This window comes from Bos taurus, chromosome 4, assembly GCF_002263795.3.
Source record: "Bos taurus isolate L1 Dominette 01449 registration number 42190680 breed Hereford chromosome 4, ARS-UCD2.0, whole genome shotgun sequence".
NCBI lineage: Eukaryota > Metazoa > Chordata > Mammalia > Artiodactyla > Bovidae > Bos > Bos taurus.
In genome coordinates, this window is record NC_037331.1 from 32,361,423 (window position 1) to 32,376,793 (window position 15,371).

Genomic DNA, 15,371 nt, shown 5'->3' on the forward strand with positions numbered 1-15,371 from the left:
CAATGCTCTGCCTTCTTTATGGTCCAGTTTTTACAACCATATGTAACTATTGGAAAGACCATAGCTTTGACTATACGGACCTTTGTCTGCAAAGTGATGTCTTTGCTTTTTAACACAGGTTTGTCATAGCTTTTCTGCCAAGAAGCAGTTGTGTTCTAATTTCACAGCTGCAGTCACCATCTGCAGTGATTTTAGAGCCCAAGAAGAGGAAAATCTGTCACTGCTTCCACCTTTTCCCCTTCTATTTACCATGAAGTGATTGAACCAGATGCCATGATCTTAGTTTTTTTTTTTTCAATATTTAGTTGTAAGCTGGCTTTTTCACTCTCCTCTTTCACCCTTATGAAGAGGTTCTTAAGTTCTTCTTTGGTTTCTCTCATTAGAGTGGTATCATCCGCATGTCTGAGGTTGTTGATATTTCTGGTAATCTTGATTCCAGCTTGTAACTCACCCAGCCTGGCATTTCTCATGATGTGCTCTGCGTATAAGTTAAATAAACAGGATGACAAACAACAGCCTTGTTGTACTCCTTTCTCAATCCTGAACCAGTCAGTTGTTCCATACAGAGTTCTAACTGTTGCATCTTGACCCACATGCAGGTTTCTCAGGAGACAGATATGATGGTCTTGTATTCCCATCTCTTTAAGAGCTTTCCACAGTTTGTTATGATCCACACAGTCAAAGACTTTAGCATAGTCAGTGAAACAGAGGTAGATGTTTTTCTGGAATTCCCTTTCTTTTCTCTGTGATCCAGAAAATGTTGGCAATTTGGTCTCTGGTTCCTCTACCTTTTCTAAATCAGCTTTTATGCCTGGAAGTTTTCAGTTCACGTGATGCTAGTCTAGCTTTGAGGATTTTGAGCATAACCTTAATAGCATGGGAGATGCGTGTAATTGTCCAGTGGTTTGAACATTCTTTAGTGCTACCCTTCTTGGGAATTGGGATGAGGATCAACCTTTTCCAGTCGTATGGCCACTGCTGTGTTTTCCAACTTTGCTGACATACTGAGTGCAGCACTTTGATAGCATCATCTAGGATTTTAAATAGCTTTGCTGGAATTCCATCACCTCCACTAGCCTTATTGATAGCATTACTTCCTGAGGCCCACTTGACTTCACACTCTACAATGTCTGGCTCTGGGTGAGTGATCACACCATCGTGGTTATCTGGGTTATTGAGACCTTTTTTGTACAGTTCTTCTGTACCTCTCTTCTTGATCTCTTCTGCTTCTATTAGGTCTTTACCATTTCTGCCTTTTATTGTGCCCATCTTTGGATGAAATGTTCCTTTATATTTCTGATTTTCTTGAAGAGATCTCTAGTCTTTCCCTTTCTGTTGTTTTCCTCTATTTCTTGGCATTGTTTGTTGAAGAAGAGGAAATTTGACAAATAGAACTATAGATAGAAGTCCATAATATTGTACAGTAGGCAGCGAACAAAATCATTCCAAAAGACCTCTTATGTACATACAATAACATTATCTCACCAAACAAAATCAAGAATATTTTTGAAATATCTGATATCCAATCCGTATTCAGATTTCTTTAGTTACTTTCAAACTGGCTTTTTAAAGTTCTCTTCTTTAAACCAGGATGCATTTGAGTGGATTCCTTTATTCTAGAACAGTGCACCTCCCTGCCACCTTTTTCCCACCGTACTTTCACTCAAAGAAGCTAAGACCTTAGTCCTGTAGACCAGAGGGTTACCTTCTCCTGTATTGTGGCAACCTTTACCATGTTACCTTAGTCTGAATTTCCTCCAAGCGTCACAAAATCTGGTTGTTCAACTCCTATTGATACTAAGACGGATCAGTATGTGCAGGTTTAGAATTGTCGGTTTTTAAAGTAGAGTATATTTGCTGGGATAATATGAAGATTTTTGTGTGATAATGCTTTCATAACTCTAAGGTAATATTTCTGGAGTGCTCTTCATATTCTGCAAAGTACTTAATAAAATATTTCATAAATAATAGTTAATAAATATTAGTTGATTTATGTTTTAAAGCTTTTTTATATACTCCTTTCCTTTAGGTTTGCTATCCGTTTCCTGTGTGAAAAGATAAGACAGTTTCTTTCTTTTTTCACTACAGATTTTCAGATACTGATGTTACAAACAATAAAATATTGGAACATAGAGTTGAGGAAAAGACTTAAATCAGGTAGGTAAATAATAAAAGCCTAAAGAAACAATAGAAGCATTCATTTTTATAAAGGTTGTAATTGGGATAATTGACAAAATTGGAAAATGAACTTTAGAATACTGTCAGCATTAAGTTTCCTGAATTTGGTAATTGGACCTCAATTATATGAAAATATTCTGAGGTGTGTAGGATGAACGGGGTATGATGTATGCAGTCTACTTTCAAATGGGTCAGAAAAAATAAATGATATGTAGTATGGGAGAGTGTTGGTGAATTTATGAGCTAACAGTAACTCATATATTACCATAGAAATATAAATTGGTCCAGTCTTTCTGGAAAGCAGTGGTAATTTTTCTCAGGTTTTTAGTTTAGCCCAGCAGTCTTACTTTTTCTCCTATAGTAATTGTAAAGACACTACAGTAAGATGTATGTATAAATATATTTATATGAGAGTTCATGAAATTAAAGAATTAATAAATTGGCAATAACCTGAATATCTAAGAGGCTGACTACATAAATATAATTGAAAACCATGTAAGCATTAAAAATGATAATGTCAATCTGTATTTATTAACATATCTATATTTTTAAGCATCAAAGTTGGCTACTAAAAGCTATGAATGGTGTTAATCTATTTTGTCTTTCAAACAAGATGCATGTATAGATACTTGAATGTTCGTACATATTCAGTTAGATGTAATCTGCCTCCATATTTGCGTTTTTGTGTACATAGACCTTTGGAAAGATGATACTATATGTTGCCAGTAGTTATTCTTTTAATAAGTTTATAAGTGATTTTTATACTCTTTTGTGTTGAGTTTTTCAAAAGAGTATATATTGCTTTTCTCACTATCTTATTTCTAAAATAATGCTTTTTATGAAGCTTATGCTTTTGATTTATTTTGTACTTTTGCAGCAGTGTTTGCAGTGCAATAAAAATAGTGCTGTATTTGCTGATAACTCGACTAGATTCAAGTATCTGAGTGGTTCTTATGAGGCCGAATTCTGATTTTGAGTCTTATTGGTCAGCTGCTTTCATTCTGTTCCATGGCCGGAGTGTTTTCTTAATGCTCTATTGATTTGTCTTGCAAATGTGATGCTGCTCACATAGCTTAGCTGAAGTTACCACTTTTGGAACATCCGAGAACACGTTCTATTAATGACAGTTGTGTAGTGCTTTTGCGTATGGAACTTATGTGTATACTTCTGCTGGTCAACAACATGTGCTTTGATAGGAATACTGGTTTTAGTTTTTATAGTTTATTTAACTTTTAGCAGTTAGTTTTGCGGGCATCTTCTGTTACACTTTCATTTTACATCTTGCTTTTCTTTAACAGATTTTGCTGCTGTTAGTTAAAAGGATATGGATCCTGAATCAGAGGGACCAGCAGTTATCACAGTGACGCCGCTTCAGCAAATGTTCGCCTCTTGCACTGGAGCTATACTGACATCACTGATGGGTAAAATAATGTTAGGATGTAGATTATGTATCTGAATGAATTATTGATCCCACTTGAGTTTTACTCTGAAATACTGATAATATTATCATTCATGCTTCATCATGGTAACGGGAAAGAGCCCTGGACAGAGAATCGAGAGACTAGAATTTTAGTCTTTGCTTTGCTGTTCTCAGGATGAATGTACTTTGGGATTGTCTTTATTCTTTTTGAACTTAATTTTTCCTCTCTAAATTTAGGGGCTCAGATCTGAAGTTCTTGGAGGTCTCTGTCAAAACTTTTATGACGATTATCCTTTTTAAAATAGTAAAAATATGGGGTTAAATATTAGCATAATGAAAAACATAGATGTTGGGTAACTTACAGTAGCAACAAATTCAGATTATCATTTACTTTGCTTTTAGTGAATTGCTTAAATTTCTCTGGACTACATTTCTCTGTCTTTAAATGAATTTCTTATAGACACAGCCAAATGACACAGTAGGTGACAGTTTAACATTTGAATGAGTTGGCTGGTTCATTTAAGTAAGATAGCAGGTATTGTCTCTCAGTTCCGTCTGACTCTTTGCGATCCCGTGGAATGTAGTCCACCAGGCTTCTCTGTCCATGGAATTCTCCAGGCAGGAATATTGGAGGGGGTTGCCATTTTCTTTTCCATGGGATCTTCCTGAGCCCGGGGTTGAACCCAGGTCTGCTACCTTGCAGGCAGATTCGTTACTGCCTGAGCCACCAGGAAGCCCAAGATGGTTAGAACAAATGTAAACTAATTGTTTTAGCAGTCCATTCTGAAGGAGATCAGCCCTGGGATTTCTTTGGAAGGAATGATGCTAAAGCTGAAACTCCAGTACTTTGGCCACGTCATGCGAAGAGTTGACTCATTGGAAAAGACTCTGATGCTGGGAGGGAAATGGGGGCAGGAGGAGAAGGGGACGACCGAGGATGAGATGGCTGGATGGCATCACTGACTCGATGGACGTGAGTCTGAGTGAACTCCGGAAGTTGGTGATGGACAGGGAGGCCTGGCGTGCTGCGATTCATGGGGTCGCAAAGAGTCGGACACGACTGAGCGACTGATCTGATCTGATCTGATTTTACTTCAGATCATAATGCCCATTTTCCTTTGCTGCACTGTTCCCATATAGAATAACACAATATGGTAGCAAGAATGAGTTATGGATAGCTTACTCAAATTTTCGATACCTGTGGTTTTTATTTGATACAGATGAATTTAACAGAGGGAAATTTTAATATAGGGAGACATATTATTTGATTATTGATTACTTGTAATACATAGTTATCTTCAGATATTTAAGTGGTCTTTTGGAACATTCACTTTTATCTTAGATAACATATTTTCTTAGAAATACCAGTATTTTAGCTTTAATGTTAATGGAATTATAGCCATAGAAATAGTATAAATGAGAGTTTGCTGCTGCTGCTAAGTCGCTTCAGTCGTGTCCAACTCTGTACGACCCCATAGACGGCAGCCCACTAGGCTCCTCCGTCCCTGGGATTCTCCAGGCAAAAACACCGGAGTGGGTTGCCATTTCCTTCTCCAATGCATGAAAGTGAAAAGTGAAAGTGAAGTCGCTCAGTCGTGTCCGACTCTTAGTGACCCCATGGACTGTAGCCTACCAGGCTTCTCCATCCATGGGATTTTCCAGGGAGGAGTACTGGAGTGGGGTGCCATTGCCTTCTCCAAAATGAGAGTTTAGTACCTGTGAAAGAAGTAACAACTTTTTCTCATTGTTCCTCTTTAAACAAAATTCAAATGCAAAAAATTAGAATGTTAATACTTAAAACCACTTTATGATAAATAGTTTTAACCATTATATAGGTATCATGTGTATTTTCTTTGGACAAACATCTATACAAATTACAGATATCACTTGTTAATTGAAATTTTATGTATCTTCATAGTGACACCCTTTGATGTTGTTAAAATTCGACTCCAAGCCCAAAACAACCCATTCCCCAAAGGTATGTGTTCAGCTTATCCTGAAAATGTTATGTTAGGTTTTTAAATGTCACTGCATTCATTTTTTTAAGAAAATAATATTCTCTTTTTGCCAGTTTTTGAAAACTGATGCCTTTGTCCTCATGCGGAAACATTTTCCTCATTTCTTAGTTATACCTGATGAAGTCTAGGCAGAAAACAAGTACAGTTGACCCTTGAAGAATGAGGAGGTTAAGGTTGCCCACCGTTGGTGTAGCTGAAAATCTGCCTATAATTTACAGTTGGCCCTCAGTGTCCATAATTCCTCTGTTTTTGCAGTTCCTTATCCTTGGGTTCAGCCAACTGCAGATCGTGTAACACTGTGGCATTTACTATTGAAAACAATCTGTATAAGTAGACCCTCACAGTGCAGACTCATGTTGTTCAAGGGTCAACAGGCTGTGTGTATACGTGCATATGTATAACACATATAACACTTTCATGAACCTACTAACAAATGGAGAGGACAGTTTTGTATTTCAGTATATGCCTCACAAGTAAGAACAGAATTTTACTTATAAGGGACCTTGAATCTAGCTTCCTACTTTAGTCCAAGAGCTGTGCCCATCCTACAGTATTCCTCCAATAGGCATCTAATTGTCGCTTGAATAGTAATAGGAAATTCAGTATTTTATCAAGCAGCTTGGTTAATTGCTGGACATTAGAGCTTATGTGGACTTTGAGAAGAGTAGTTATATGTTTTTATTAGATAGGCAAAATAACAATTCCTTGATCCATATTTTGCGGTTTTTATAAAAATGTCATTTCGAACGTGTTTAAATAGCAGAAAACAGCCTGTAAAAAAACTCATACATAAATGCCACTCTGTTGAATGTGTATCAGGGAGACAGAATGAACAACAGGTATTCAGGTGGATGAAAGAATAGGTGGATTGTAGGAAAGGATGAAAAACAGAGTAGTTTCCTATATATTAAAGATAGACCAGTGTATTATGAAACTGATAGAATTATATACGGTCAAATGGAGAAGACAGTTATGGGAGCAAGAATGAATCCAATAATGGGAAGGAATCATTATTAGACAAAGTTGTAGTCAATTGGGAAGGAGCTGGCCAGTGTCTAGATTAAGAAGTAAAAATACAGAGAAAGGGACAAAGCATAGCTTTATTTGCATGGGTTGAGATTATGAAAAACATTTTTTCATAATCGACTTTTTCAGTTGAGATGTAATTGATACAGAACATAGTGTTAGTTTTAGGAATACAGTATAATGATTTCATGTGTGTATATATTGAAAAATGATTACCACAATAAGTTTAGCCAGGATCCATCACCTCATATAGTTAATATAATTTTTTCCTTGTAATGAGCTCTTTTAAGATTCAGATATGCATTGTTTCATAATATATTTTGGTCAGAATTTCCCTTACACACCACAGACTTTTCTTCTGATCAGATAGAGAAGATGCACACCCATACTGTCTTTTCAAAAAGAGGTTTTCCTCGTATCTTTTCTCTCCATTCCCTCAGATAACTGAAGAGAATTTTTTTCTGTGTACATTTTTTGACTATAGTCCTGCAAACAGAATCCAGTAATTTATTCAATTGCTTTTCACCACTGTGAGTTTAGAGCCCAGTGCTGTCATTAAACAAATCAGATTGTTTCATCCTAAAAGGTGAAGACAAAATTGTGTCTTGTTCATCCTGCTCCTTGTATTTTTATTTTGATCATCTGTAAAAATAATACACTTGTGTGAAATAAGTGTTGACCATTGTAATCTTCTTTGTTAGGAAAATGTTTTCTATATAGTAATGGACTTATGGATCATCTGTGTGTCTGTGAAGAGGAAGGCAACAAAGCATGGTATAAGAAGCCAGGACATTTCCAGGGAACATTGGTAAAGAGATTACATTATTTATAATCACAGCATGTTTTTTATTCTTATGTTTATTCTTCTATATGAAAGACTCAACAGTTGCAAGACAGTAAAGAGTCCATCATGTAGTTAGCACACAGTTAAAAGGTAGACATTGAAGCAAAAGAGGAGAAGGACTTTTTTTACTTTTAATTCTTTGTTAACTTTATGTTCATCTGTTTATGCTTTCTTATATATGGGGGAAAAGGAGTAGGCTTTTAAAATTTTGAAATGCTTGTAGATCATAATTTTAAGAAAAATATTCAGAGACAGACCCTGTGTACCCTCTGCCAGTTTCTCCCAGTTGGTTACATGCAACAGGATGAGTACAATATGACCATCAGGATGTTGACATTGATACAGTGAAGATACAGAACAATTCTACCACCCAGGGATCCTTCCTGTTTCCATTCTGTAGTCACACCCACTTCTTAACTCCTACCAACCACTAGCCTGTTCCCCGTTTACATAATTTTGTCATCTTAAGAATGTTCTATAAATGGAATTGTAACAGGACATTTTGGGATTGGTACTTCTGACTTATTTTAATTGTCTGAAGATTCATTCAAGTTGTTTAATGTATCAATAGTTTGCTCCTTTTTATTACTCACTAGTATTACATGGTATGGATATGCCATAGTTTGTTTCAAGTGGTTTCCAATTTTTGGCTCTGAATAAAACTGCTGGATATGTTCATTCACAGGTTTTGGTGTCAACATATAAGAAAAAACTACTCACTGTTTTTCTCTCTGAACACTCAGAATTCTTCTGAACAGATTAGTGGTATTTTCCCCTCTACCAAGCAGTCCTCTAGTTCAGACCGGTAGTGTTCTGCAGTTTAACTCCATTCTGACACCATCTACCTGGAGTTAGTTGTTAGCTCCCATGGGGATGTTCCCATTTCAGATGCCACCCTCAAGGCCAGGTTGTCACCCATGCTTCTGACTGACCGGCTGCAAGTCAAAAGACGGAAGTTCCCACGATCCTTTCCTTGGGTTCAGTAATTTGCTAGAATAGCTTGCAGAACTCAGGAAGGAATTTTACTTAAGAGATTACTAGTTTATTATGAAGGGACACAACTCAGGAACAGCTAGATAGGAGAGGTGCACAGGGCAGGACTTAGGGGAGGCATAGAGCTTCTATGTCCTCTCCAGGCCTGTCATTCTCCCAGCACCTCCCTATGCTCACCAGCCTGGAAGCATCCAGATGCCTTTCTTCAGAGATTTGAATGGAGGCATCACTCGTCATTGTTCACTCACTCAGTCATGTCTGACTTTGCAACACCATGTGCTGTAGAACACCAGGCTCCCCTGTCCTTCACCATCTCCCTGAGTTTGCTCAAACTCATGTCCTTTGAGTCGATGCCATCCAACCGTCTGATCCTCTATTGCCACCTTCTCTTGCCCTCAATCTTTTCCAGCATCATGGTCTTTTCCAGTGAGTTGGCTCCTTGCATCAGGTGGCCGAACTATTAGAGCTTCAACATCAGTCCTTTCAATGAATATTGAGGTGACTTCCTTTAGGATTGACTGGTTTGATCTCCTTGCTGTCCAAAGGACTCTCAAGAGTCTTCTCCAACACCATAGCTCAAAAGCATCAATTCTTCGGCACTTAGACTTCTTTATGGTCGAACTCCGACATCTGTAGATGACTATGGAAAAACCATAGCTTTGACTATACTGACCTTTGTCAGCAAAGTGATGTTTCTGCTTTTTAATACGCTGTCTAGGTTGGTCATAGCTTTTCTTCCAAGGAGCAAGCGTCTTTTAATTTCATGGCTGCAGTCACCATCTGCAGTGATTTTGGAGCCCAAAAAATAAAGTCTGTCACTTTTCCCACGGTTTCCCATCTATTTGCCATGAAGTGATCTTAGTTTTCTGAATGTTGAGTTTTAAGCCAACTTTTCACTCTCTTCTTTCACTTTCATCAAGAGGCTCTTTAGTTCTTTGTTTTCTGCCATAAGGGTGGTGTCATCTGTATATCTGAGGTTATTGATATTTCTCCTGGCAATTTTGATTCCAGCTTGTGCTTCATCCAGGCTGACACTTCTCATGATGTACTCTGCATATAAGTTAAATATGCAGGGTGAAAATACATAGTGTGGACGTACTTCTTTCCCGATTTGGAACCAGTCTGTTGTTCCGTGTCCAGTTCTAACTGTTGCTTCTTGACCTCCAGATTTCTCAGGAAGCAGGTCAGGTGGTCTGGTGTTCCCATCTCTTTAAGAATTTTCCACAGTTTGTTGTGATCCACACAGTCAAAGGCTTTGGCATAGTAATAAAGCAGAAGTAGATGTTTTTTTTTTTCAGAAATTCCCTTGCTTTTTCTATGATCCAAAGGATGTTGGCAGTTTGATTTCTGCTTCCTCTGCCTTTTTTAATCCAACTTGTACATCTGGAAGTTCTTGGTTCACATACTTTTGAAGCCTAGCTTGAAGAATTTTGAGCATTACCTTGCTAACATTTAAAATGAGCTCAGTTGTGTGGTAGTTGGAACATTCTTTGGCATTGTTCTTTAATGGGATTGGAATGAAAACTGACCTTTTGCAGTCCTATGGCTACTGCTGAGTTTTCTGAATTTGCTGGCATATTGAATGTAGCACTTGAACAGAATCGTCTTTTAGGATTTGAAGTAGGTCAGCTGGAAATCCTTCACCTCCACTAGCTTTGTTTATAGTAATGCCTCCTAAAGCCCACTTGGCTTCACACTCCAGTGTGTCTGGCTCTAGGTGAGTGACCACACCATTATGGTTATCCAGGTCATTAAGATGTTTTTTGTATAGTTCTTCTGTGAATTCTTGCCACCTCTTCTTCATATCTTCTGCTTCTGTTAAGTTCATACTGTTTTTATACCTTTGTTCTATGTCAATTAGGAAATTATAGGAATTTTGGAGCTGTGTGCCAGGAACCATGGATTAAGACCAAAATGTATATATTTTCTTAATCATAATATCATTGTAAGTTTTCATTTCTCTGGAGTAAGTATCCATGAGTTTCTGGGTCATATGGTAGTTGCCTGCTTATGGTTTAAGAAACTGCCAGCCTGTTTAGTAGACTGATAGTATCATTTTACATTCCTGTGGCCGTGTATGACTGTCCTAACTTCTCCACATCCTCACTAGTATTTGGTGGTGTTACTATTTTCATTTTAGCAGTTCTGATAAGTGTGTAATAATACCTTATTGTGGTTTTAATTTACATTTTCTGTAGTGGCTACTGATGTTGAAAATCTGTTCATATGTTTATTAGCCATCAGTTTATCCTTTGCAGTGAAATGACTTTTCATGTCATTTGCCCATCTTCTAATTGAACTGTTTATATTTTTACTGTTAAGTTTTGAGTACTCCTTGTATTATCTAGATACTGGTCCTTTGTTGAATATGTAGTTACTAAATTACTAAATTTTTTTCCCCACTCTTTACCTTCCCCCTTTATCCTCTTAAGCAAGGTCTTTCATGGTGTAAAAATTTTTAATTTTGATGAAGTCCAATTAGTTTTTACTTTATAGATCATGCTTCTGGTGTCAAATCTAAGAATTCTTTATTTACTCTTAGATCTGAAGATTTTCTCCTATTTTTAAAGTCCTTGATCCATTTTGAGTCATTCTTATATAATATATAGATTTGAGGTTGAAGTTTGTTCTTTTTTGTTTATTTTACCCAATGGTTGTCCACTTGCATTTGTTGAAAAGGTATCATTCCTCCATTAAGATGCTTTTGCACTTTGTCAGAAATCACTTGGGCATATTGTGTGGATCTATTTCTAGGTTGTTTATCCTGTAACATTTATCTATTACCTACATCAGTACCACACAGTCTTAATTAGTGTAGCTGTAGAGTAAGTCCTGAAATCAGGTAAACTGATTCCTTCTACTTTATTCTTATTTTTCTTTTTGAAAGTTGTTTTAGCTATTTCTAAAGTTCCTTTGTCTTTCCATATAAAATGTTTTTGAAATTTAACATTTATTTTTGTGGGTGCTGGGTCTTTGTTGCTGCACGAGGGCTTTCTCTGGTTGCAGCGAGCTTGTACGGGGGCTACTGTAGTTGTGGTGCTCAGGCTTCTCATTGCCGTGACTTCTTTTGTTGTGGAGCTCTGGTTTACTGCCTATGCTTTCTTCTGTAAGTTTTTTGGTTTCACGTCTTAGATATAAGCCTTTAATCTATTTTGAATTTATTTTTGTACCTGATGTGAGAGAGTAGTCCAGTTTGATCCTTCTACGTGTAGCGGTGCAGTTTTCCCAACACTGTTTATTAAAGGGGCAGTCTTTCCCACACTGTGTATTCTTGCCCCTTTTATCATAGATTAATTGCTTATATAATTGTGGGTTCATTGAGCTGTCTCTTCTGTTGATCTGTGTCTGTTTCCTGCCAGTACCATATTGTTTTGATTCAATTGCTCAGTTCAGTCTCTCAGTAGTGTCCAACTCTTTGCCACCCCTTTCCCTTGTTGATAGTTGTTAGTGTTTAGAAATGCAGTAGATTTCTGTATATTAATTTAGCATCTTGCAACTTTATTGACCTCATGAGGAGCTCTAGTAGTTTTCTGCTGGCATGTTCAGGATTTACTGCGTTTAATATCATGTCATCTGTAAATGGTGACAATTTTACTTCCTCCTTTCCAGTTTGGAATCCTTGTATTTTTTTCTTCTCTTCTGTGGCTAGGACTTTGAAAACTATGTTGAATAAACCATGTTGAGTAATGAGAGTAAGTGTATCCTTGTCTTGTTCCTGATCTTAGAGGAGATGCTTTCAGCTTTTCACTGTTGACTATGATGTTAGCTGTGGGCTTGTTCTGTATGGCTTTTAGTGTGTTGAGGTATATTCCCTCTGTAACCATATACCCACTTTGTTGAGGGTTTTTATCATGAAACAATGTTGAATTGTGTCAAAAGCTTTTTCTGCACCTATTGAGATGATCATGTGGATTTATTTTTAGCTGAATTATTTTATTTTTATATATTTATTTATAAACTTTATTTTCTTCTTGGCGGTGCTGGGGCTTCGTTGCTATGCAGGCTTTTTTTCCGTCTAGTTGCTGGGAGTGGTGGCTACTCTGTAGTTGGTGGTGCACGGGCTTCTCTTTACGGGGCTTCTCTTGTGGAACACAGGCTTTAGGTGGCACAGGCTTCAGTAGTTGGAGCTCACGGGCTCAGTAGTGGTGGCTCTTGGGCTCTAGAGCACAGGCTTAGTTCCTCCTTGGCATGTGGGGTCTTCCTGATCAGGGATCAAGCTCGTGTTTCCTGCATTGGCAGGCAGATTCTTTACCACTGAGCCACCAGGGAAGTCCTCCTCATATGGTTTTATTCTTCAGTCTGTTAATATGGTGTGTCATTGATTGATTTATTGATACTGAACTGTTCTTTCATAAATCTCACTTGATCCTGGTATGTGACCCCTTTTGATCAGTGTTTATCTTATTAAATTTGGTTTGCTAAGATTTTGTTGAGGATTTTTGCATATGTGTCATCAGTGATACTGGCCTGCCATTTTCTTTTTGTGTGTGACATCTTTGCCTGCTTTTGGTATCAGGGTGATGCTGGCCTCATAGAATGAGTTTGGAAGTTTTTCTTCCTGTACAGTTTTTTGGAATAGTTTCAGAAGGATAAGCATTAACTCTTCTCTGAGTATTTGTTAGAATTCACCTGTGAAGCCATCTGGTCATGGACTTTTGTCTGTTGGAAGTTGTTAAATTACTGATTTAATTTCATTTCTGGTAATTCATTTATTCATATTTTCTGTTTCTTTCTGGTTTAGGAATTTTTCCATTTTTTTCCTGGTCATCCATTTTACTGGCATGTAGTTATTAATCTGTTAGGATCCTTTGTATTTCCGTGGTGTCAGTTGTAAAATTCCATTTTGATATATAGGTTTTTGTGTATATATTCCTTTGCTGAGCTGTTCTAATGTTTCATTTGTTTCAGACATCTTTGTAAGTGATGGTCAGTGGTTTATATATTGATTGCTCTAGAACCTTTGTCAGATAATCCTGTCAGTCTCACTGCCGGTGTCTGTTTATTGTCTCCTTTCATTCAGGTTGGCATCTTTCTTCCTGTTTATTTATTTATTGGCTGCACCATGTGGTTTGCAGCGTCTTAGTTCCCCAACCGGGGATCGAACCTGGCACCCTGGCAGTGAGAGCGCCAGTTTCTAACCACTGGACCACCAGGGAATTTCCTCTTCCTGCTTCTTAAAATGACAAGTGATTTTTTAAAATATTTGAACCAGGAAATTTTAGGTATTATGAGTCTCTGAATCTCATTTAAATATCCCAGTTGGCCCTTTTGACACTGTCAGCTCAGGAAGAGGGCGCCACCTTATTAATGGGCTGGCAGAGCTGGAAGTCCGTGTTCCTCACTCAGCCTCCAGACACATGGAGTGGGGGTCGGGGCTTTCACTTTGGGACGCTGTGGTCTGAGTGTTTGTGTTCCCTCCAGAATTCACTGTAGAAATCCTAATGCCTGATGCAATCGTTTTAGGACCTGGAGCCTTTGGGAGTTGATTAGGTCATGAGGGCAGAGACCTCATGAATGAGATTATTGCCCTTAGAAGAGAGACCGCAGAGCTTCCTTGCCCTTCTGCCTTGTGACGACACAATGAGAAGTGTGAAATCCAGAACAGGGCCCTCATTTGACCTGGATCTTGGACTTCCGGCCTTGAGAACTGAGAAATAAATTAGTGTTGTTCATAAGCTACCCACTCTGTAGTGTTTCATTATAGCAGCGTTAACAGACTAAGGCAGTGGGAGTGGAATTTCTGACTCCCCTGGTGATTTCCGTTGCCTCTGGTGAGGCGGCCTTATCACTGTCGGGTCTCCACTATTAGTCCTCTGATACTACTAAGTGCCCTTGACATACTCATCATTGTTACTGAAAATCCCCAGGTTGGTAATTTTAAAATCTCTGCCATATCTGAGTCTGATTTTGATGTTTGGTTTGTTTCTTCAGACTACATTTTTTGCCTTTTGGTATGCTTTGTAATTCTTTTTGTTGAAAGCTGGGCATGATGTATTGGGTTAAAAGACAGACCTTGAATGTGAAGTGTTATCCAGCGAGACGCTGGGCTTTGTTTACTTCTGGATAGCTGTGTTGTAGAGACTGAAATTTCCTCCACTCTCCCAGTTGTTGTCTTACCTGTTGTCTTTTCCTGGAGATTCCTCAGATAGTAAGATAGTTTCCCTTGAGTGTTTCTCCTTTAAAAAAAAGGAGAATAGAGATTTGGGGCATATTTGAAAAGTGGTTTCTTTTCCCCTTACCCTGCCGGAAACAGGAGGGGGTTTCTCTTTGATTTTACCAGTGAGGATCTGGTAGGGCTCAGGGGCTAAAAGTCATAAAAGCGTGAAGGCCCTCTCAGAGTAGCGCCTCAGAGGTTTTGATTCTCCGGTTAGTCTACACTGAGCTTCCAGCCGTTGGTCAGTTGTAGCTCATAGCATTCCTGTTGGTGCTGGTTCTAACTGCGGGCTTCTGCTCTACTGTGCTGTGAGTCTCTGTATTTGGATGGTCTCTCCAGGCTCAGACGGTAAAGCATCTGCCTACAATGCGGGAGACCCGGGTTCGATCCCTGGGTTGGGAATATCCTCAGGAGAAGGAAATAGCAACCCACTCCAGTACTGTTGCCTGGAAAATCCCATGGATGGAGGAGCCTGGTAGGCTACAGTCCATGGGGTCGCAAAGAATCAGACACGACTGAGCGACTTCACTCTCACTTACCAGTGTTCAAGGTAGCAGTTTGACCAGTGACCTCAATTCTCTGATTATCCTAAGAGGAATTGATTTTTCAGTTTGTTCAGGTTTTTTCTTGTTGTGAGGATGGAAGTGATGCTTTCAAGCTCTTTACATGCAGAACCAGAAATCAGAATTATTCTTTGGATTTATTTTGGTCATTGCATTTTACTTTCTTAGGTGGAAA

The 15,371-nt window shown here is 38.3% G+C and overlaps 1 protein-coding gene across 3 annotated transcripts in view; it reads left to right on the top strand.

Annotated features, from left to right (window-relative positions):
- SLC25A40 (solute carrier family 25, member 40) overlaps positions 1-15,371 on the top strand; it is an 80,326-nt gene that overhangs the window by 46,181 nt on the left and 18,774 nt on the right. For all 3 annotated transcript variants that reach the window (NM_001076299.3, XM_059885733.1, XM_024990889.2), the window contains 4 exon segments: positions 2,089-2,157; positions 3,477-3,599; positions 5,517-5,576; positions 7,344-7,450. In NM_001076299.3, coding sequence (NP_001069767.1) covers positions 3,503-3,599; positions 5,517-5,576; positions 7,344-7,450 — 264 coding nt within the window. In that variant the 5' untranslated portion in view covers positions 2,089-2,157; positions 3,477-3,502.